Source organism: Vanacampus margaritifer, chromosome 7 (genome assembly GCF_051991255.1).
Source record: "Vanacampus margaritifer isolate UIUO_Vmar chromosome 7, RoL_Vmar_1.0, whole genome shotgun sequence".
Classification (NCBI taxonomy): Eukaryota; Metazoa; Chordata; class Actinopteri; order Syngnathiformes; family Syngnathidae; genus Vanacampus; species Vanacampus margaritifer.
In genome coordinates, this window is record NC_135438.1 from 2118205 (window position 1) to 2142365 (window position 24161).

The 24161-nt window shown below is 43.1% G+C and overlaps 1 protein-coding gene across 1 annotated transcript in view; it reads right to left on the reverse strand.

The window, feature by feature from the left end:
• Positions 1-1947: 1947 nt before the first annotated feature.
• The window catches only part of LOC144054616 (protein phosphatase 1 regulatory subunit 29-like), a 105482-nt gene continuing 83268 nt past the window's right edge, over positions 1948-24161 (reverse strand). Inside the window, exons 5-8 of the mRNA XM_077569760.1 lie at positions 11026-11430; positions 10040-10189; positions 8971-9965; positions 1948-8560 (exon numbers count right to left, since the gene is read on the reverse strand). Of these exons, the coding sequence (XP_077425886.1) occupies positions 7033-8560; positions 8971-9965; positions 10040-10189; positions 11026-11196 (2844 nt within the window). The 5' untranslated portion in view covers positions 11197-11430 and the 3' untranslated portion in view covers positions 1948-7032. The remainder of the gene's footprint in view (positions 8561-8970; positions 9966-10039; positions 10190-11025; positions 11431-24161) is intronic.

A 24161-nucleotide genomic window follows, 5' to 3' on the forward strand; every position in this document is an offset into this window, starting at 1 on the left:
ATTTTAATTTAAAAGTCGCTTTCTGTTTCCACAAAAGAAAACAAGTTTGACATTTTGCTTTTCCTTCGCTTGCTCCAAATGTGAAACTAAACGAATACAAGACAGTTAATTAGTAGCATCATTAATCACAGTTTTCAAACTCTTACGGTTACAATTCATTTCCTAAAAAGATGAGCTATCAATGCTGCACTTTCCTAAAAAAAAAATGATTGAATCCATTTATGATTATAATTTCGCTTCACCTTGAGATGAAGCAAAGAATCATTTTTTTTCATTTCATTTCCTTTCCACTTTCTTAAAAAATAAAGATAGAATGTATTTTTTTATTGATTACTTTGAAAATCACCTGTTTGAAATGTGACAAAACCTCTTCCTGCGCACACCAAAGAAAATGCGGCCGCTTTCTTCCCCCCGACTGCGACGCAAGCCATGACCAGGGTGCGCCGAGCTTTTTCTTTTGTCCAAAAGTCCGACTGTGAGTTTTAACGCGGCCACTAAATAAACATTAACGGTGCTTTGCGTCAGCGCGCCGTAAAAACCTTATCGAGCGACTCCATTAAATATGAAGTGAATTGCTTTAAATAAAGACGTCTTCCCTGCTGTTACGAGCGCCGTGAATAATGTCGCGACACGCCGCTTTAGGAATTCACACAGCTAATGTTACATCCAGACAAAAAAGGCCTTGGGGACGTATGCAGGTAATCCCCCCCCCCCCCCGAACCACCGCCGCCTCCTCCCTCATGAAGCCATTACTTTTAGAAGGCTCCATCTACGCTTAGCCTGCGGTGCTAATCAAAAAGCTAATTGATTGCCGTTACGGAGCAAAAAAGCCAAAGCGGCAGAATTTCCAGCCACTTTTGACATCGTCCTGCCCGTCCGCAATCGATCCGTTGGCTTCGGTCGTGATGCCTTTGATGGGAGCCTCGTAAATGCTTGCGGGCTTTTGGGATTAGCGTGGAAAGATCAATGAAGAAAATGGACATATTAGGGATTATTTATAACATTCTGTTGTGAGAAATTCTTTTTTTTTTTTTTTTAAATCAGATTCTAAAACATTCTAGATGAAAGATGTTTTGGATGTTTTGCTGATTTAGTTTTTACGCCTACAGCTTGGCATCTCTGCTGGGGGGAAGATCCAGAGACACTTTCGAGCAAAGGCCCATCGCCTGATGCAAGCGAAAAGGTAAGCAGAGCTGCGATTGGTTTCTCTGGATTAGCGTCAGATCCAGTGTTAATTTTGACAAGAAATTTGTATTTAGTTTTAATTGTAGTCTTTTGACAAAAAAATGATTTCAAGTGTTAGCCATTAACTTGAGTAAGTTCAATAATCGGTTTTGTGATCATTCTTGATTTTAAATTGAAATAAAGAAGAGTCCTGTGAACATTTGCTAAAAAAAATAAATAAAAATGGAGTCCTCAAAGTGATGACAAAAGTGTTCGGTATGGGATTTTTTTTCCCCCCAATAGGTTTTAGGTGAACTAATGAATACACACTCACTCGCACGCACGCACGCACGCACATACACATAATCACCCACATACAAAAAAAATTAAAATGTAAAAAATCAGTAAAATTACCGAATGAACAATACTGAGCTCTCCAGAATTTTTTTTTAACTCTTTGACTGCCAAAAACGTTAAATAACGTTTAGTAAAATCCTATGGAGGACTGCCAAAGACGTTAAAATACGTTTTTTTTTTAAAAAAAACAGAGGTGAAACTAACCATTTTCTATTGTTGATTACTGAAAAACGGAATAAGGTAGAAACAAACTTTTTTTTCTGATGAAAGATGAGAGTCCAATCTTTCATTTGGTAGTATGTGTGACTCCATAGTCCAAACACATAATTTTCTGTGGACCTTGAAAGGTCAGTCAAAATGCTTAAATCGGGTGGCACCCAAGGCATCTCTTTTCTGAAAACGTCTGGCAGTCAAAGAGTTAAAAAAAGCGATGACAAAAGTCATTTTGTAAAATATTCCGCATCAATATTCAAACATCAATTTTGGTTGGATTCCAAATGTTGCTTTCTTTGAGGCATTTGACCACATAATTATCTACAGAATGAAGACAGCAAGTCCATTTTGCAACACAGCTCTGCCCAGTCATGCTCAACTATTTTCATTTCACACTTGCTGTCGAGCAGCTACTTCAGGGCTAACGCATCAAGGTTACCTCCCCCAGGGCCTGAAAGCATGTCATCATCAAGTCAAAGAAGGCCTTGGAGCTTCTGCTCGATCGCAGCGGTTACGACATCTAATGAGGCGGGCGGGAAAACCGGCGTCATTAATTTCAATCCCAGTTAATCCCGTCTAAACCTCACGCGACGGAACCACGACGGCCTCGGCGAAATTCGCTCGCTAATGACCACGGCGGGTGAAAATTACAAACGCGCGGGAAAGGATTAATTAAGACATCGGAACAAAATAACAGGCAGAACTCTTCATCATCAACGAGAACCCTCAATTGCCCCCCCCCCTCCCCCCGCCGCTTTAACACTCCGGTTATGTTGCAGGTCAAAATGACCCAACTTTGAAAATCTAAAACAAATAATAATAATTTGCACTGTATTACTTTTGGGATGATGAAACATACATTGGGTCAAATTGACCCAATGTATGTTGTCTTTACACATAAGAAAAACATACCTCTAATTTTCCTGCTATGTTTGGATAAAACTGACTCAGCATTTGTAAATCTATAAGTAAATATACACAGTATAAAAAACAGGGTTTAACTTTTTGATTATTTCTTGACATTATAATTTAGAGCAAGAAGTTAACAAAATATTAATGGCATAATAATAATAATAAAAAAAAAAAGGTTGGGTCAACTACTTGGGTCAATTTGACCCAACCTTCCAGGTTGTTGGGTCAAAATGATCTGCTGCAACAAAATCAACATTAATAGTGAGGATTTTGAAATAAGTCGATGTGACCTGCTGTTGTAAAAGCCAGAAAAATTGTGAGCATTTTGAAATTGGTCACATCTAGCCGTTACCGATTTAATGAATTTATCGAATTAATAGGAATTGTGAGCATTTTTACTCTTTGACTGCCAGACGTTTTCAGAAAAGGGATGCCGTGGGTGCCAGCCGATTTAAGCATTTTGACTGATCTTTCAAGGTCCACAGAAAATGATGTGTTTGGACTATGGAAACACACATACTACCAAATGAAAGATTGGACTCTCATCTTTCATCAGAAAAAAAAGTTTGTTTCTACCTTATTCCGTTTTTCAGTAATCAACAATAGAAAATGGTTAGTTTCACCTCTGTTTTGAAAAAAAAAACATCTTTTAACGTCTTTGGCACTCCATATGATTTTACTAAACGTTATTTAACGTTTTTGGCAGTCAAAGAGTTAAAGATGGGTCAAAATGATCTGCTGAGGTACAATAAAGACCTTGTAGAAAAATTGTGATGCTTTTAAAATGGCCCACGAGAGCCTTTGCAGTAAAATCAAGATAAAGTGCAATGATTTCAAAAATGGCTCAAAATTGACCTGCATTGTAAAAGCAAGATAACAAAGGACATAAAAATTGGTCAAATTGACCTATTTAAGTAAAAATAAAGATGAACTGGGAGGATTTTTAAATGGGTCAATTTGAGTAAAATCAAGATGAATTACAATGATTTAAACAAAAAAAAATGGACCAAATTGATCCACTGAAGTTAAAGTGGGACAAATGGTGAGAACTTTGAAATGGGTCAAATTGGACCCCCTGTAGCACAATCAAGAAGCATCATTTGGATTTCTATTAACAAAATGACAAGTTCAACGATTAATTGATTAGCAATATGTGAAGACGATTTAAATGGGTCAATTTGACCCGCAACATACACATCATCATACACATTCCTAAATTGTGGGATATATTTGACCAGATAGTAAATCTATTAACGGGAGGGGATTTACGACTCTCCTGTGGGCGAACGAGCACGAGATTCGGCCTTGGCGGTGGTCTGCCTCCGATGACACGGCGACGTTACATATTGTATGTCACGGCGTGATAAACGAGCGGCCGCATTTGCTGGAAGGTGTGTGTGTGTGTGTGTGTGTGGGGGGGGGGGGGGGGTCAGGTGGGTGTGGCTCCCAAGTCAACACCAGTGAGGACCCCTGGCCAACCTCCAGTACGAAACATTCAAGAATTTCCAGCATTTGGACCTCTTGTGTGCTAAAAGTGAGCATGCCAAACAAAACAAAATGCTAACAGACCGCTAACAAACTACGACGGCGTGAAATGAAGGCAATTTTGCTACCTTTTCTCAAAAGATGCATTTCAAGAAACGTGGAGGGAAGTCACTTTTTCAGGGAAGCCATTTTCAAATGAAATCCAAAGATAGATGAAAACAAGCGAACGTTTCTCCGTCAGAATGTGATTAGCTTAGCGGCGAGCTGCAGCTAGTTGCTAGCAACTCTCCGCTAAATCTGGTGTCTTATTATAATATAAGAGTTTTTTTTTGTTGTTTTTTAGCATTATTAATTAGTGATTGAACACCAAATAAACGGGTCCTCGAGTACAAGACTCATTTCAATCTCAGCCAATCCGCAAGTGATTAGGGGCACATGTCACAGTGCCCCACGAGAGATAGCAGATGAGGCACATATTTTATATTTCATACAGAATAATCATTCAACGGTGACACTTGTGTTGTCGTTTCCTTTTTGTATCATCCGTTGCACTCGCGGGGCACGGTGCCATCTGCCCCCAGGCTGTCGTGATTGGCATGTCATTTCTTTATGGAGGGCAAACGTGATTATGTTCTGAATTTAGCCTAGCAACAAAAAGCTCGGTTAAAAGAAAGGAAAAAAAATCACAATGGGAACCGTCAGAGGAAAAGTGACAAACCCCCAGAAAGCCAAAGTGAAATCAAAGCAACCCTGAGAGCACTTTGGTCCGCAGCAGGCTCGTGGTGTGTTGGAGGTACGAGCGGCACTTGGCTACACTTGCGCTCCACTTTGACCCCGCTATGCTTCAACTTGACATGTTTTCTTCAAGCATCTCCAGGTGGCAAATGTAATCATGATTTTTTGGGACACAAGCTTCACCGATCGACGTTTCAAGCGTTGGCCGTGTCCCCAAAAATGTTTTTAAAGTTTTGGCCCTGGACTCACGTTTCACCAATCCGTATGGAATTTTGCAGACACCTCTATCATTACGGGGTGCACAAAATATGTCTCGCCACCGGAATTGAACAAGTCGCCGATCGTTTGAGTGCTTTAACAAACTCATCATAGGGAATTTGCCCAAATGAACCCCAATGAGAATTGGGCAGATTGACAACAATGCAACACGTTTTTGGTCCTTGCGTGTTGCATGACGGCCGGATTAGATCAATCTTCATTCCATATTAAAGTATCAGTAACATTAGAAAGCTATAGAAAAAATATCGCTCCGCACCAGTTAGAACAATAAACATGAAATTGGGTGGATTCGTCTGGCATAAGAGGACGCATGGAAGGTCTCAAGGACCCGTGTCCCAAAATTGAACAAGAAGTCAAACATTTTGGATTGAAGCAGCTTTTTTTTTTGGGTGTCGATTCCAAGGCTTGTACTTGGATAAATTCTGAGTTGCCCAAAATGGGCCCCAATCATAACAGGGCGAATGTATACGTCTCAAGATCACATGCACCAGATTAAACAGGAAGTCGGCCATTTTTACTTGAATCAGCCATTTGGGGCCATTATAGGTCTCTTATTTTGTGCTTACTTATTTCACTCAAATGAGGTCCAATCTAAACCAGGTATCCGATCCTAGACAGATGAGCCAGCTCAATTGTTAAGATTTATGTCTAGATGTCTAAATTAAAAAAATTGCGGCCCATTTTTCTATTAAAAAAAAACCCTTTAAATGCCGAGAAAAAAAAAAAATCTGCCCCGATAGACACAAAAATTGTCCGCCATGTCTATCACAGCAGGAGGTATGAAAAAGTCCCTCGAACCCATGCCTGAAATTGAATATTAGTTTGATGGAGCCTTTACCAGAAGAAAATCCATCAAAAGCCATCACTGTGATTTGGGTATGATTGGGTATGATTTCGATCATTATTTGTTTTTCTAAATAAATTTGCATGCGCTTGCTGTCGGGATGCGAAGCAGCGCTACCAAGCCAGGAAGACGCTAGCAACAGACAACTTAATCCAGTCTTCCTGCCCACACGCACACAGCGCCGAAATCGATACGCCGCCTAATTGCCAGCGCGAACAATTAGCCCGATAACCATCGCCTGCCGTCCTTTCGCCGCCGCACAAGAGCGAGCGACCGTTCTCCAACAAACCCGCCTAATTCCTCATCCCGCTGGCTCATTATCCCGCTAAATGGTGCTCGTGTAGGAGGAGCAGGTGTTGGCGGTGCGGCGCAACGATTGTTGGGTGAGCGTCGGTTTGATGGAATTAGAGGGGAGGCGGGAGCAAACATGCCGGCTTAAGCCAAGAAAAGGGCGGCTGCCGGCGAAGAGATAGCTCGGCTTCACCGTCACCCTGGTAATGAGGTAGTTTGTAAAAAAAAAAAAAAGGAAAAAAAGAAAAATCTCCTTTGTTTAGCTCATAGGTGTCAAACTGAAGGCCCCAGAACCGGGTCCGACCCACTGCAGCTCTTTAGGCAGCCCACCAACTTCTTGTTTCTCTCTTAACGGATTGGTCTTCCATTTTCGTTTCTTCAGCAGATAATGGATGATAGGCTAGCCCCAAAAATGTGTGAAAAGGCAAATTTGCAAATACCAAATCTTGAATGTGCAATCGGATGAGGTGAGCCCGCATTGATATGATTTTTTTTACAGTCATTACGATGTCGCAAATGAGTTTGCCAACCCTGGTTTAGCTCATCAGTGTTGAGCACCTGCGAGGACCAAAGCGCCCACTAGGAGGCAGTCAAATTAACAACATCAAAACATTTTACAAAGAAATGATACAGCCTTAACCTTCCCTCCAATGGGGGAATTTAGATGAAACGTGTCCTGCTACATTATAATCCACTTTTTTTTTAGTCTGCTGTTGGCCTCCAAGCTTCCCACTGATACTATTTGACTCGGCTTACAGCTTCTGCTGTGCGGAAACGCCTTTCCAGTAGTCCAAAATGTCATGAAGATCCTCGTCCTTGGCGAACTGCACCTTCTTGCGCAGGGCGTGGCCCGCCGCGATGTAAGATGCTTCTTCCCGGGGGCTCTTCTTATACGGGCGAAATCGCTCCCAGATCCGCAGCGTGCTCTCCGACGAGTACTCGGGACTGGAAGAGTATCCCGAGTTGTAGTGGTGGTGGTGGCGTGCGGGCGACAGCTGCGCGTAGGCGGCCGTGGCATCCCTCTTGGAGCGCCCAAGCGGTTTGAGGAAGGACACCTTTTGGGACGGTGAGGGCGACTCGCTGCCGCCCTCGTAGTAGAGCGCGGGGAAGGAATGGCGGTGTTCCGAGCTGTGGTAATCGGGCTGAACCTCCAGGTGGTGGTGCTGCTGCTGCAGACCAGGACTTGGACCAGAACCAGACGCCCCACCTCGACCTCCATTTCCGTTACTACATGCCATGCCACCGCCATTCACGTTCACTCCGCCACTCCCGTTGACGCTCCCCATTCCGTTGCAGCCCCCCACTCCACCACGCACCGGGCTGCTTTTTTCCGACGGGTACTTGGGCGGATCGCTCCGCTTCTCAGGACCATCCACATTGAACACCCGGCCACTCTTGACCGTTCCGCCGGCGGCGGGGGCTCCACAACGGTTCTTGGACACAGCGGTGTCTGCGCTCAACTGCCTCTGAAGGGGCCGCACCGCATTGGCCGGGGGTGGGTCACGGTACGGAGGGGAAAGGAACCCCCCGCCGCTGATACCCGGTCGCTCTGACAGGGGCATCACCAGGGGCACTGGGGCCATGGAGGGAGGAAGAGGTTTCATGTGTAGCTGAGGATGAGCTTGAGGGTGTGGAGGGACTTGAGCTTGAGGATGGGACTTGGGGTGCACCTTTGGGGAAGAGGCCATGACTTGATCTCCTGAAGCCAGAGGCAGGAGGTTCCGCGGATGAGACGTCATGCAAACTGGAGGTTGCGGTGGGGCATTCGCATTCTCCACAGCATTAGAGGAGGCATCCAGTTTTAGGGCATCGATGCAGTTGTTGATGATCTGGTTCACTTTGTCCACCTCCTTGGCGATGGTGGAGATCTCAGACGCCGAGCCGCGGCCATCGTCATCGGAATCCTCTGCAACGTCCATTCCATTTTCAGCTCCAGCGCCTCTCATATCCAAAACAAGCTCCCCACCTGCGCTCACCGCAACCATCTCCGCCTCTCGACCCTCCCCGGCCCCTCCTGCAGTCCTCACGTCCATGTAGCTCCCCTTGGCGCCCATGGCCTCAGAAAAGGCGCTTGCCATCTTTTCCATCTGTGGTAAACTGGAGAGGCGGGAGGAAGTTGTGTTGGCCGAGCCGTGGAGCATTCCCGTGCTGGAGGAGGCCGACGGGGGCAACTTGCTGCCTGCCGCCCCTCCGTGGTGGTGCTGGTGGTGGGCCTGATCTTGGAGGCGCTGCATGGCGGCTGGGTCGTTGGCCACTGCCGCTGCCGCCTCTGGGCCGTACCTGAGAGGTGAAGATATCACATATCATTATTTGTGTTTTAAATGGGACACATTCCGGGAATTACTTTTTAATTGCACCCCCCCCCGATTTGTAATTTGGTAAAGGCTAATGGACAAGATCTCACACTCAAGCCTTATCCTCTGTCTGGATCTGATGCAAGATATGTTTACATTTATGATTGTTCAGATTTGAAATTTGGAGAATTACTCATGATATTTAACTCATTAGCTTGTCTTTGTTCCAAATTTAAGCAGCTAATTTACACATGAAAATGTCGGTGAAAACTGATGGTGAGACCGATAATCATCAACATTTTTGCTACTGCAACAGTGATGCGAAATTTCGAGCCGGCACCCACTTTTGGACTCTGACCCTAAATTTAGAAGAGACTTATGTAAGAGCTCCCATACCTCATCTCCAGAATGGTTTTCTTCACACTCAACGCTTTCTCCTTCTCCTCCTGGATGCGTCGCCGTCGGAGACAATAGTAGACGCAGCCCAGTACGATGACCATCCCGAAGAGACACCCCAGAATGGTCATGATATAGTGTGTGGTGGTGGATGGGTTGCTGTGAGGGTCCGCCGGTTCCATAAACCGCGTGGCGAAGGACAGGCAAGTGTGGTTGTAGCGCTGGGATTTTCCTACGGAGGCCACGCAGTACGTGTAGTTGGTGTGCGGCCGGAGTTTATCCAAAGTTATCACCTCCCTTTTGTTCTTCAGAGGCATGATGTCCGCCACGAAGGTGTGGTTGTACTGCGACATGACGTACATCTTGCTGTAGGGTCGTGGTATCTGCACCACCACGGAGGCACTAAACAGGGACACGGTCTGGAGCTTCATTGAAATCTGGTGGTGGTTGGTTGGGTCGGGGGTGGAAGAAAAACTCGGCTGGGGGTACAGGCCAGGGTCCGGGTTGTCCAAACCCATACCGGAGCCATCCAGTTCTGGGCCGGTTGATGAAATGCCCGGAATGATTACACCGTCATGACACCGGCTGGAAAGAATGACTCGGGCGTTCCTCCCATGCCCCGGCGAGGGTCCCAGGAGGGGGTAACTATTGAGCTCACGGGGGGTCTCGCACTGCAGGCGGTCATAGGTGTGCGTGACGTTGTTGAAGGCTTCCAGCCAGGTGAGGAAGCTGTATAAGTCACAGCCGCAGTGAAAAGGGTTCCCGGCAAGCTCACACACCAGCAGCCGGTTGAGGACGGTGAAGGTGGACGGGTCAAGGCGGGCCAGCTTGTTGGATGACAGATCCAGGCTACTGAGGCTGGGGCTCTCCCAGAAGGCATTGGTGGAGATGACCTCGATAAGGTTGTGCTGAAGGAAGAGGCACTGCATCCGGCCCAGGCCTCGTAGCATGCCCTCCGTCAGGTTGGTCAGCTTGTTGTAACCCAGCTGGAGAACCTGATCGGAACACAATATCGAAGTTTGTCACAATCTTTGTTTCAACAACACAATATAGACGAGCAGTAGAAAACCTGAAGGTTGGCCTGTCCGGCAAAGGCCCCATCCTCGATGTAGCTGATATCGTTTTTGGTGAGGTTGAGGTCAGTGAGGTTGGTGAAGCGGTACATGGAGGTGAGGAGCACAGCCTTCAGCTTGTTCTCGTTCAGTCTCAGGTCGTGAACCTGTAAGGCGAATTCAATCAGATTGCTTGTCAACCAAATTTTCAGTAGCCGCCTACAGGGACCTTTAAGTTAGGGGTTCATTAAGTTCTTTGTGGGGCTTCAGTATGCTTCGAGGCCTAACCAAAGCCTAGACCACAAAGTCTATCTATAATCGGCAGTCAAATTGTTTGTCAGTCAATCACAGGTAAAGATTACAATATGTGGCAATTACAGGCAGTCTCTCATGCATTTAGCAACCATTCTTAGCCCCCGAGATCCTACAAGATTGTGTCCTCACGGTTGAATAGCTGACAGGTTGTCTGGAGCATAACCATAAATTTATTATGGCTGATAGGAGAGGTAAAACCGACACTGGTCACCAGTCAATCACAGATAGATCACAGTAGTTGGTGACCCCGTCCCAGTCAGACCCAACCCGGTTTAACATCTTAGATCAGATGAGATCACTGGCTAGTGTGTCCCTAAATGAACAAAAGAAGGCAATTTTGCAGTGGCTCAGCCAGAGTCTCGACCAGTCTCGAGGGCCGCAGTCCGGCATGTTTTGGATGTTTCCCTGCTCCAACGCAGCTGATTCCAATCAACAGAATTGTTATTAGGCTTATGTAGAGCTTGCTGATGAGCTGATCATGTATCAGCCGTGTTGGAGAAGGGAAACATCCAAAAACCTGCAGGACTCCGGCCCTCGAGGACCGAGTGTACCCACCCCCCTGGTCTAGACCTAACTTCTATTCCTAATTGGTGGGGTACCAAGAGGAAACCACAGACTTAGCCAAAGACAAAGAAAAACGTAAAGAGATCAGAGTTGAAGCGGTGGTAAAGCAGAAGGAGCGACTGACCGTGCTGTTGATATGCTGGGGTATGGTCTCGTACGGGGGTTGGTTCTGACTGCAAATCGCCAGCCACACGTAGCCTTTGTCCCCCTCGATAAGCCAGCAGTCGCCGCTGACTACAGCGGGAAGCCGGAGGAAGAGTAACCCTGGGAGGAGCAGGAGATAGAGGAGCGCCATTGTCAGGACGGGAAGTCTAAAAAAAAAAAGACGCAGCTCGGAGGAACTTGAAGGGGCTGCGGTAAGGCGTGGGAAAAACCGGGGTCGTCTTGGTGGCGATTAGAAACCGGCTTCCGGTATCGTCCCCATTTTAGGTGTTCCACGTGCAAAGGTTCTGGAGACGGTCCCGCCAGCTGCTACTCATGGCCTCGGACCAGGCCACGTCCTGACCAAGCTGGAGAGTCCACAGCCGGTCTAGCAACACAGAAAACAGGACAAAATGTATGAAAAACGGACCGTTTATTTTCCACCCGTCAAATGTGAATTTAAACAACCCAAACTTTGCTCTTCATTTATGAGTTTCCACAAGTCTCCGATAACGGCACAGAGAGTCACTTTTCAGAAAAATTGTGACCGGCGGGGTTGGACGCTTCACTAAATCAAAAATGAGCTAAGTGTTTTGTAACCGTTTATCCTTTGTGCATTTTCATCCAAGATAGCTTTTATTGAGACACCTGGCAAAATGCATCCACATTGCGTGTCGTTCCAATTGGGGAAGGGGTGGGGGGGGGGGGGGGTAAAAAAAATCCTGGCAAGCTAATCCCTTCGAGGTAATACTAAATCCATTAGTGGCTACAATTGTACCATCAAAACTCAACAAAGCCTGCAGGTAAAACTCATTTTAATGTCAAGCTGGCTTTTTACACAAGCTAATTAGTCACCTTCAACATATCGCAGGCGCGCACATGTTTGCATACCGCGCGGCGATAAAAATGCAAATGGTGGCCACCGCAAAGGCATCATTTTTTACGTTTGTTTTTAAAAACATTTAGAAGTTGTAAAACGGGGAAGACAGGCTCTTTGTAATTTGCATGTTTTAACAGGACGCTTGCTGACATTTCGCTGTTCACCTTCCTTGCGGGGATTAGCCGCGGATTAGCCGCTAATGCGCCGTAAAATATGATGACAGTCATCGTGGCGGTTCAAACTCTTTTAATCGCTTAGATTGCCTTCCGCAGCCAAGTTGAATGACAGGAGGACCAGATCATGACGGGGCGTTCAAGAACACTCCGGAAGCAAAGTGACTCCATCGCATTTGATATGGATTGATACCTTTGTGGATCATCTTTCTTTTTCCGAACCCGTTGCTATCCTCTGACCGCACACACGGCACACTTGGGCCCCTCAGCCAGCAGGGGCCCCCAGAGGTCCAACAGATTTGACACAAACCGCATATCCTGAACATTAGCAGTGCAGCAATGACAATTGACCATCTCAAATTCCCCCGAGTCAGGTGTGTGTGTGTGTGTGTGTGTGTGTGTGTGTGTGTGTGTGTGGAAAGGGTTCTACAAAAAAAAAAAAAAGTATAGTAAGGTTGATTATTATTATTATTTTTTTAATAAATGATCATGAATAGTAGTAAAGCTTTTAATTATTTTTTTTTTTTATACGACCATGTATATAGTAAGATGTTTAAAAACAACAAAATGACCATGTATAGTAAGTTGCTTTTTTTTCAAGCAACCATGTATATTTTACCCGTTTAAAAAAAAGAAAACTTTTTTTTAAATTTATTATATATATTATATATATTATATATATTATATATATATATATATTATTATTATTTATTTTTAAACAACCATGTATAATAATGCGTTTTTGTTTAAAAGGACCATGTATAGTAATTAACAAATACCAGTAAATGATCACAAAATAGATAATTAATAAAAACATTTTATTAATTAAACGATGTTTAGTAAGTTAAAACGGCCATTTATAGTAAAGCTTTTTTACTGACCATACGATGACGAATTGTCTTTTCCTGTTTTCTGACTCGGAAGGATTCTTGCTCAAGTTGAACTACAGCCGACTCACTCGAATCACCGCAAACGCCGGACGGTTTCCGATCAATCGTGACACTCAGCGGCAGACACGCCGGAACTGTTTGCAGATCCAAACGTGACGGGCTCGTCTGTCCGCTTTCGAATAACCAAATGCAATCTTTTGCTCCACAACTTGTCATCAGCGTATCAGCCGCATGTCGTGATGACTTGATGTCAAGCGGAAAATAACGGCCGTGCGTGCGAACGGCGTCTGGAGTTGTTGTTTTCTTTTCTCCGATATGACAACAGCGCCATTTATTCCGCCTGGCCGCCGTGAACGATGAGTCCATTAAGCGCTCACTTGTTTACTGACTGACGCTCGCTCGCTCGCTGGCTGGCTGACGGTCGTTAGTTGACTTGATCTGTCAGATCTGTTCTGTCGTAATGACGCCGACTGTATTGTTTGGGATATTTTTTATTGCCGATGCTCGACTTTGAGTTGCTCTGCATTGATTTCATCCAACTTATCTGGCGCCTTGTCGCCAAATCACAACCTGACACCTTTTGTGTCGCTCCCCGCTGCTCTTTTATTATCGTCGCTTTTATTTTGACAGGAAGCCCGCGACAGGCGTATTTCGCCGCCTTTTCTTCTATAATGAGCTTCTTTCTCTTTGTGTTTAATTACTGTCTGTCACAGCAGCGCTTTAATTAAAAGTTGTCAGGGTTTTTTTTTTTTTTTGTCTCTCTCCTCCCTCAAGCAAATGACAAGTTCCCCAAAGTGGCTGACAAGGTCCACTGACAAAACAAAAATGTGTTTGGTCTTTTTCAAGACACGCTCGCCACTTCATCCGTCTTGTGGGATCTGATACAATTCGGAACCTGTGGTGTCATTTTGATTTCATTCGGTAAATATTACGGGGTGGGAATCTTTGAATGTCTCACGATTCGACTCCCGATTTTGGGGTGCGCGGTTCGATTCGGAATCCATTTTCGATTGAGAACGATTTTTGATTCGAAATGATTTGATTGACAATGATATTTGTTTCAATTCATAGATGTTCAAGAAATCGTAATGATCTACTCCAGTCTGACTCGCTAATGCTAATTAGTGCTCTACTCGCGGCACTTTTATCACTCAAAAGAACGGCTCCACGCTGCAAAAAAAAACAATTTTGATTGAAATAACTTGATCGTGACTTTTTCCTTCTACTCTCTAATGTGGCTACAACCTAACAGTGTATCAGACCGCGTGGAACCACACTGCCCCTAAGTGGCCATCATGAGCAGCGCTCCCAATAAAGGCGCACACAAACAAAAGGGAGAAAGTATAAAATCATTTAAATAAAATTGATTTGGGGACATTTAAAATCGATTCTGAACCGTACTAAATGAGAATCGCGATTCTTATGAGAATCGATTTTTGGGCACACCCGTAGTAAATATGTACTACTACCCATAATATTCATTTATCTTTTGTGGCATTTCATTATTGTGCAATAAACGACTTGTAATAACGGCTCTATTCCTCAACACATTCAAACGTAATCAAAAGCAAATTGTGCACCTGGTTTGTAAAGCGTGTGCTATTATTTTTCTCCCCCCAAACTTTTATCACAGTGGAGACATCAGGCTTTTTCTACAAGACCAAAAGCACAGCAACGTACATGACATCAAAGCGCGTACTAAACATCAAATCTAATTCACATTGACACAATTTTTGTGGGATTTTTTTTTTTGTTCTTGCTACTTTCTGTTTTGTCTTTATTGAGCCTGAGAAGCTCTCGCGCTTCATAAGGTGCACAATCCCAGGAGATCCCGTATGAGAATTCTGCCGCGTTCCCAGCGACTTGCAACCGCCGCGTTCAAAGCAGAGCGTACACAAGCTGTAAGCGCCATGTCGAGGACTAGGAGCGCTCCGGGGAGCCTTGAGAGCGGGAAAAAGAGGTGAGAAAGCAGCACGAAATTGGATTTGGAGGCGCTGCGCCGAGCTTTTTTGAAGGAGAGGATTGCGCGTAACGAGCGGCCTCCGATTCCGCGGCTTCCTGTTGTCTGCCGGCTGTCGTTACGAGAATGCGCATCAATCAGGTCAGCCTGACGTTTGGTTTGCGTTCGTACTAAAAAAAAAAAAATCCAAATGTGTCACAATCAAATCAAACGGCTGTCAGCACATGCAAAGAACATACGAGCGCTAACCGCTAACATGCTAAACCAAAGACTAGATTTATCACAAAGGCTGAGATCTTATATTTTTTTACAAAGCCATCAAGTGTTTTTGAGCAAATACAGTTTCTACTAAATGACTCCAAGTGTCGTCCAAGCGAACGTCTCATCATATTTGAGCACTTCTTCCCCCTTTCCGCAAGTCACAAAGGCTCAATGACCAGATTTCTCTTGAGATGTCGTGTCTGTTAAGGGATTTTTTTTTTTCTCTCCCCGAATTGCTGATGAAACAGTAGAGCTGACAATCAGAAATGTTCATTCTGTTCTACATTAGAGTTACCATCATTTGATTTCCAAAAAAAAGAGGACACTTGGCCCGGCCTCGATTTACATCTTTGATACTCAAAGCTTCCGCAAAGATTCCATACATTTGAACGATTTCAATTTATGACTCTTCCGTATGGGTCGAAATCGAGTTGGGCTACGACGATTCCAAGATTGAAACCTGAAGCTCGTATTCCCACTTAAGCGGGGGGACACACATGCTGATGATTGCCCCTAATTTGAGCCATTTTCGTCTCTTCCAGTCAAAGTCAGCAAAGGTTCGAAAATCGGATGTTCTGAAAGATGATCCTAAGTGATTTCTTGCGGTGTGCTTACGATTAATAGATTATGTATGTGGAGTGCCGTGTTGTTCATCTAGGCACACCACTGATTAACTCATTCACTCCCAGCCATTTTCGCTGAAGCAACCCCCTTCGCTCCCGACTGGTTTACTGGATTTTGACTGATTTTGCAAGGCCTACAGAATATCGTGTTCTATTGCTTTAAAAACATGAAAGCTATCAAAAGAAAGATTTGAGTCTCTTCTTTCCTCAGGAAAAAAAAGTATATATTCATCATTACTGTATTCACAAATCTGTGTAAAACAGCTTTTTGCAACATGGCCCTGGTTGATCTCTTATACTCTGCTGCCACTTGCTGGCCGTTTTTGTAAAAATTACCATTGCTTCAACTGTTCTCTTCAGTTCAGAGGCTGCATCAAAGCCTTCTGTATGTTCTAGCATAAAAATATATATATATATATATTAAAACGTATAAATACGTCGTTGGGAGCATGGTGATATATTCATATGTTTTGGGGAGCAAATGAGTTAACAACCAAAATATAGCCTCCAGTATGTGTATCTAAACGTTCGATTTTGTTGTCCAATCGGATTCTAGCCTTGATGCTAGCCCAATATAACGCGGGTCTGCGTCTTGAAACAAGCAGATTTGAAATCCGCCTCCAAAAGGCCAACACGTGACATCAGCCTTTTTTTTTTTTTCCAACCCTAGATTGGTTGGTCAAAGCAAAACCTGATTCGATTCCTACCAAAACACGTCTGTCGCGATCTCTGGTGAGTATGTTGTATTTTATTTGAACGGGTTCAACGTTTCTGTCATGTTATCGGATAAATATTGTCCGTAAAGTGCCGGAGGTGACGCACGAGGCCCTTCGCGATAATGATGGTTTCTATCATGGTCATGTGTGTGTGTGTGTGTGTGTGTGTGTGTGTGTGTACCCCATAGACTGCGCCGTATTTGAGGTTTTGTGATTGACGGTTGCCGGTCTACTTTGCGTTCCGGGTCAACCGTCTGTCTCGGCCTCCCCGTGCGTCCACGCCTTGTAAAGGTTCACGGCGCGTACCCTCTTTGGAAATGTGGCCTCCTCCTCCTCCTCCTCCTCCTCCTCCTAGCGGTTCTGGACCGTATACTGTTATTTCCCGCGAGTCCAAGCTCTGAAACGAAGCGCAACGGGAGTCAAGCTGCACCTCGCCGTTAATCACACAACAAGCGTGCGAGCAGCCTTTCATCGCAGATGGAGGACATTGCCACTTGGGTTGTTTTTTTTTTTTTTTTTTCCCCAGCCAATCTCGCCACTGCTTCACACGCGTACTCGCTAATCTATAGAATCGCGCTTGTAGCAGCGAAGTGAGCCTTCACATTTCTCAACATCTATTGATGACGACATTCATATTTAGAGCAACAGGGAGCCACATCAAAATGCCGTTTTTTTTTTAAGGATTGATCTAACAAATTATTCTCCTCATATCGTTATTGTATGAGAAATGCGTTGCTTTACAATTTATTTATTAGTTTCAAGCCTCGAAGAAAGCTTTACAAGAAGTTGCGGAAAAACTTGCTGGAAAATTTTATTTGCGCGCAGCCAGAGGCACTTTTGTTGTCGGACCTTGTCACAATAAAAGCTGAAATGCAGAGTGACTTTTATTTTGGAGGTGCCGCGGGAAGCCTGTCATCCTTCTTCCTTTTGGACCTTAGCATATTTGAGCATTTTAGCACAAAGTCCACTTACTCGCCTGGAACTGCTTTGACAACTTTGACAGTTGACAATCATTTCAAAATAAGAGTCGAGATTTGCCGAAAAATGGCCGCCAACAATCCAAAAAATGCCTGCGAGATCCTGGCGAGACTGGCGAGGACTGTCTACAAATGACCTATAGAAGACATATGTGCCACAAATCACCATATATCCCGTGTTTATTTTATTTTTATTATTATTATTATGATCGCTGTAGTAACTGGCGGTGGTAGAACATACATCACCGCTCCAAATGTAATGTTTTGTTTTTGAATGGCATCGTGTTCGTCTTATGTTGTAACGTAATGTGTATTAAAAAAATAATATCAATTTTTGCAGCATAACAGCTAATTGCGGCTTCACCATGTTTGCTTTGGAATCCATTAGTATTTATTTCATGTATTCGGGCCCAAAAGCATTCAGTGATTTTTAGACAAGTGGCAGAAATGAAAATCGATTCTACAGCTGAGTGAGAGGAATGAAGTATGTTTGTATCTCTTTTGTTCTGATCAGAACCCGAGCTGCAGCGTTCTGAATGAGCGACCCGTCACTCTGGATATCTTCTTCAGTTGATAAAAGGCTCTTTTGGTGATTGATACGACTGCTGAAAAATGAATCATCATCACCGAAATCTATATCCGACCTTGCATTGCCGTTGAGAAATGACGGGAGTCGTTAAATGTCTTTTCCACGAGATCAACGGCAAGCTTGTCCTGAGGTCGTTCCTATATTGCCCCCGCCCACTAATGGGCGTGTCTCCATGCTATTTTGAGATTTGGTTATTATATAGTGTAGATATTCAGCCCCGGCGTGGAGGCGGAGATATCGCTCGTCGGAGGACGCCGAAAGCGAGCGGCAACCATCAAACGAGCGAGAAGGAGCACCAGGGCGAGGGCGGGGTTCGAGCCTTCATTTATCGCTTTTAATTACTCCTCTCCATCTCGACGGCACCACCAGCGGGCTTTGAATTTCTTTTTGAGGTTGACCTTTGCATGGAAATGAGAGCGAAGGGGATGATGAAGAGGAGCGCCGAGGAATGAACTCCGCTTTAATCTTTAAACAGGCCAGAAGAAGAAGAAGAAGGATGAGGAGGAGGAGAAACACCGGGATGGCTCCTTAATGAAAATTAATTTAAGTGCAGCATTCAGTGTGTGTGTGTGTATATATATATATATATATATATATATATATATATATATATATATATATTTCCGTAATTGTTTGGATTTCCTTGAGCAGTGTACGTCAAAAAAAGAAAATAGATATTCCGACCTGGTAAATGGATATGAACAAAATAACTACATTAGATAGATGGATAGATAGCTAGCTAGCTAGCTAGATAGCTAAATAGCTAGCTAGATAGATAGATAGATAGCTAGATACATAGATAGATAGCTATATAGCGAGATAGCTAGCTAGCTAGATAGCTAAATAGCTAGCTAGCTAGATAGATAGATAGCTAGCTAGATAGATAGCTAGATAGCGAGATAGCTAGCTAGCTAGATAGCTAAATAGCTAGCTAGCTAGATAGACCTGGCAAATGGATATGAACAAAAATAACTACATTAGATAGATGGATAGCTAGCTAGCTAGCTAGCTAGATAGCTAAATAGCTAGCTAGCTAGATAGATAGATAGCTAGATAGCTAGCTAGCTAGATAGCTAAATAGCTAGCTAGCTAGATAGCTAACTAGATAGCTAAATAGCTAGCTAGCTAGCTAGCTACATAGATAGCTAGATAGCTAAATAGCTAGCTAGCTAGATAGATAGATAGCTAGATAGCTAGCTAGCTAGATAGCTAAATAGCTAGCTAGCTAGATAGCTAACTAGATAGCTAAATAGCTAGCTAGCTAGCTAGCTACATAGATAGCTAGATAGCTAAATAGCTAGCTAGCTAGATCGATAGATAGATAGATAGATAGATAGAAGCACAGCGACATTCAATTCAGCGCTTGAGTATCTCAGCAGTAGGATAATAATCACCAGCAGTAGTCAGAATTTTGTTTTTTGTCCATTCATCCGAGAAAACAAAACAAAACAAAACAAAAAAAAGCTTCTGTGGAGATGCAACCTCATTGAGACCCTCCACGTATCTCCGCCTCTTGTGTGTGCGTATCCAATGTTTTCACCCAGAAGCCGCCAAGCACCTCAGCTCACCTCGATTAATTCAGGAGTGGACATCCTGTCCTGGGGGACGCACGCGTCCAACTAAGAAACGCGTCAACTTGACAACAAGAAAAGTCAAGTAGCAAATGCAGAGACGACGCCAAATAAAGGGGCAAGTTTTGGTTGTCTAGTCGATTCAGTGTGATGATGTACAGGATGCAACATACAAGAAGAGCTAATAAACAGGGAAGTAGAAATGAACAAGTGAGATCATTTGGTTGCACAAGTGTGCACACCCTATTATTACGTACTCTTTTGTCTCGAGTGACAAAAACTTGCTATCCTTCAAATTTCTATCTGAAAGGAACAGCTTCTTTTGCCTCATTCACGTCATCTGAATGTGATCACACGCGCACACACACAAACATGTACACGCACACACTTGCGAAAGCGAACGGAGGGCTGAGCTGTTGCATCATCTCGTTTTGGAGTCCGAGCGCGAGCGACGATGAACACAACGCCCGAGGCAACAGGTGGACAAAAAGACAGAAATACTAAATGAGTCTGACTCCCACCTTCAATTAGAAAAAAAATATTTCCACTCATTCAATTTTTTTTTTTTTATATAGCCTACATTATTTAGTGTGAGATCAGAAAAAAAAAAAAAAACTGCAGCACCTCAGGGGGGCCAATTACACGCTGGCAAAGGCACTGAAATAAGGATCAGCGGCACCTCCTGAGTCGATCTGTCAGTCGCTCATTTGTGGACGAAAACGTGTGGTGGCAAGGGTACGATTGGTTTTCAACACACGAGATGCCAAGAATACGACATGAATGTAGTTTACAGATTGATTTTTGTTTTAATATTTGATGGTATTTACACCATTAAAACTGCTGGGGGGAAAATAACCCAATTTTGGTCATAAACTAGATTGACACATGTTACAGGTCAATTTGACCCAACTTTAGGTTATTTTGTTTAAATAATAATAATAATAATAATAATTTAAAAAGATCATAATTTTTTGCGACAACGTTATTCTTTTAAATTTTATCATTTTGGTTTTTTATGTTTTTTAATTCCAATAATTCGATTTTTCTAATTCTATTTTATTAAACGTAAATATTTGATTTTGTTGAGCTGAATTTCCTGTTAATTGTGTTTTTGTTTGATTGTATTCAACATACTTATTTTGATAGGGTTCTACTTCCTGCTTGTGTTCCCGTCGCCTTGATAGGACGTTGCAGCTTTTTGCGAGTCATGTATTCGATTTTTTGTAATTTTATCATTTATTTTTGTTTTTTAATTACAGTAATTAGATTTTTTTTTTTTTTTTTTTAATTTTTATTTACTGTATTTGTAATTTATTAAACGTAAATATTTGATTTTGTTGAGCTGAATTTCCTGTTAATTGTGTTTTTGTTTGATTGTATTCAACATACTTATTTTGATAGGGTTCTACTTCCTGCTTGTGTTCCCGTTGCCTTGATAGGACCTTGCAGCTTTTTGCGAGTCATGTATTAGATTTTTTGTAATTTTATCATGTATTTTTGTTTTTTAATTACAGTAATTAGATTTTTTATTTTAAAAAAATATATATATTTACTGTAATTGTAATTTATTAAACGTAAATATTTGATTTTGTTGAGCTGAATTTCCTGTTAATTGTGTTTTTGTTTGATTTTATTCAACATACTTATTTTGATAGGGTTCTACTTCCTGCTTGTGTTCCCGTTGCCTTGATAGGACCTTGCAGCTTTTTGCGAGTCATGTATTAGATTTTTTGTAATTTTATCATATATTTTTGTTTTTTAATTACAGTGATTAGATTTTTTATTAATTTTTTTATTTACTGTAATTGTAATTTATTAAACGTAAATATTTGATTTTGTTGAGCTGAATTTCCTGTTAATTGTGTTTTTGTTTGATTTTATTCAACATACTTATTTTGATAGGGTTCTACTTCCTGCTTGTGTTCCCGTTTGTTGTTGGCTTGATATGGACATCAAATCAAAAACTAAAACTAAATTCCTCATCCGGTTTTCTAATCATCTGGCCATTTGACGTCTTTTCCTGCTTGACGATTGGATGCTTGAGCAGTCATGTGATTGGCCTGAACAACTAGCAGAATGTGGACAACTCCACTCGGCAGATGAGATCCTCATCTGCCTAATTGTGGCTAATAAAACGTGAACTTTTTCTACAGGGCAGCTGGGAACGACCTTATTCCGGCTTCGTCTCCATGCCTGCTGCTGGCTACACAAGTCGACCGTGTGTGTGTGTGTGTGTGTGTGTGTGCGGAAACAAGCTTGCTTCTTTTTTTTCCCTTTTTTTTTTAAACGGATATGAACTCCTCCAGGGAAATTAAAAGCAAAGGGAACATATGACTCCGTCACGCTCGCCTCTTTGTAAGGACCAGAATCCGTGAAACGTTGCCACGGCAACCATGGTTGATAGCATCGTGGTACCGCCGGATAGCGTTCTAGAATGAATAACATTCAATATTTACATTGAGGAATGCGGGATCTGCTGCAGATCCAACCAAGCGTGCTATTCGTAAAACCCACAAAACAATCCCTGAAATCGGTTTGTTTGTTGGTTATTCATTCCACCCATTTGTTGGCGTTCGGTGAGTAACCTAAAAAGTTGGGTCCAAAATGGACCCGCCCAACTTTTTGGGTGATCCATTTAACCCAAAAAAATTCACTCTTAAAAACAGTGGGGTCAAAAATAACCCAAATTGGGTCAAAAAGGGACAGACCCACGTTTTTGGGTTATTAAGTTAACCCAAAACCTTGGGTCAAAATAAAAAACTCAGAAACAACCTATTTGGAGCCTTCTTTTTGAGACTCTAATAGTTCAATAAAAGAATACAATTAAAAGTAAATTCATTTGAATAAAAATGAAAACATTGATATCATCACGTTCAATAAAATTAAGAAAATGTAATTATATATATATATATACATACACACACACGTCTCTTTCTCACCGTCTCTCTGACAAAAATGTATTTAATTATTGACATTCTCACTTCCTTTGTATTGCGATCTGCAGGCGAATGTGCTTGTGTGGCGGCGTAAGCGTGACAAGCATACGCACGTCAAGAAAAGTCCGTGCTTAAGCGGCCTTGCGTCAACAACGCTGACTTTCCGTCAACTGCCAGCCCAGTAATCGAACGCGACGTCTGAACTTCGGACGCACTCGACGCGTCATCCGCAAGAAAAAGAAGAAGAAGAAGAATATCCGCTGCCAATCCGTTATTGGAGCCGATGAACATCAAAATGAAGATTCCATCCAGGGCTAAAGTTTAAAATAGCTTTAAAATGAAAGATTCAAGACAGAGTTTTGGTTTCAAATTTTGTTTTAAAGGTCTTAAATGAAGATATAAACCTGGATTACGGTTTTAAACCACAATTAGGGTTTGAAAACGGGGTTTCAAGTCTGGGTTTGGTTTTCAAACTCGAGTTTAAGTTTCAAGTGTTTGAGGGTCAGGGTTGCAAATTGTATTTTCAATCCGGGGTTTGGGGTTCAAATTCAGGTTTCAAGACGGTTAAAGGTTTCCAATTTACGGTTAGGGTTTCAAAATAGGGTTTCAGCTGTGGGTCTGCTTTCATATAAAGTTTGAGTTTCATTAAGTTTGTGCTTCAAGCCAGGGTTATGTACCCAAATTAAGGTTTCAACCAGACAAGGTTATGATTTCAAACCAAGATTTGGGTTTCACATTTTTAAATGAATGGTTCAAGCCTGGATTAGGGTTTCGAACAAGGGTTAGCAGTTCAGGCCATGGTTAGGAATTTAAATTAAGGGTTAAGGCTTCAAATTACAGTTCCAGCCAATATTAGCATTTGAAATTTGCATGCATAAGCATGTATATGTGTGCCGTTTTTCAAACAACTCCAAAACAAAGAATGAAAATCAAAGGTATTTGTTCTGGGGTCATCGGTGGAACTAGCGAGCTAACGGCCGCAATGCGCTAATCATGGCAAACGCGCCTTTTTGCTGTAACGAGGCGGGGAAAAAAAAACGGCTGTCGTGTTTGACTCCCGTCTGCGTAAGGCGCTCACGCCGCCGTTCCGTTAATGAGCGAGCGGACCGCTAACGAGCCGGAAGCCAGTCGACGCCGTGTGGCTGCCGCGCCGTTGCTGCTGCAATCCGCTGATCAAACGCAGCGCGACTACCAAGTCAGCCTTGGGGGGATTAAACGTAGGGATGTTGTATTGACTCTTTGAGTACTCACCGATATGACTTTTCAAAATAAAACGAATTTGGCCCGGTTAATTAATCGGCTAAGAGCCGATTAGAAATAAAACACGAAAACTATTTTTTCGAATGTAGTTTTCGTTATTTCACTCATTTCTTCGCTGTTCCAGATGACGGACTATGAATTGAAGGCATCCCAGCGGGATGAAGTGCTAAGAGGCCGATTGAATGCGTCTCAACGCGTCGACCTTGAGGGATGCAAGAGGGAACGGGGACGGGAAGCGAGGAATTCCCACAGGAGCGCCACGCGCATCTCCACCTTTTACTTG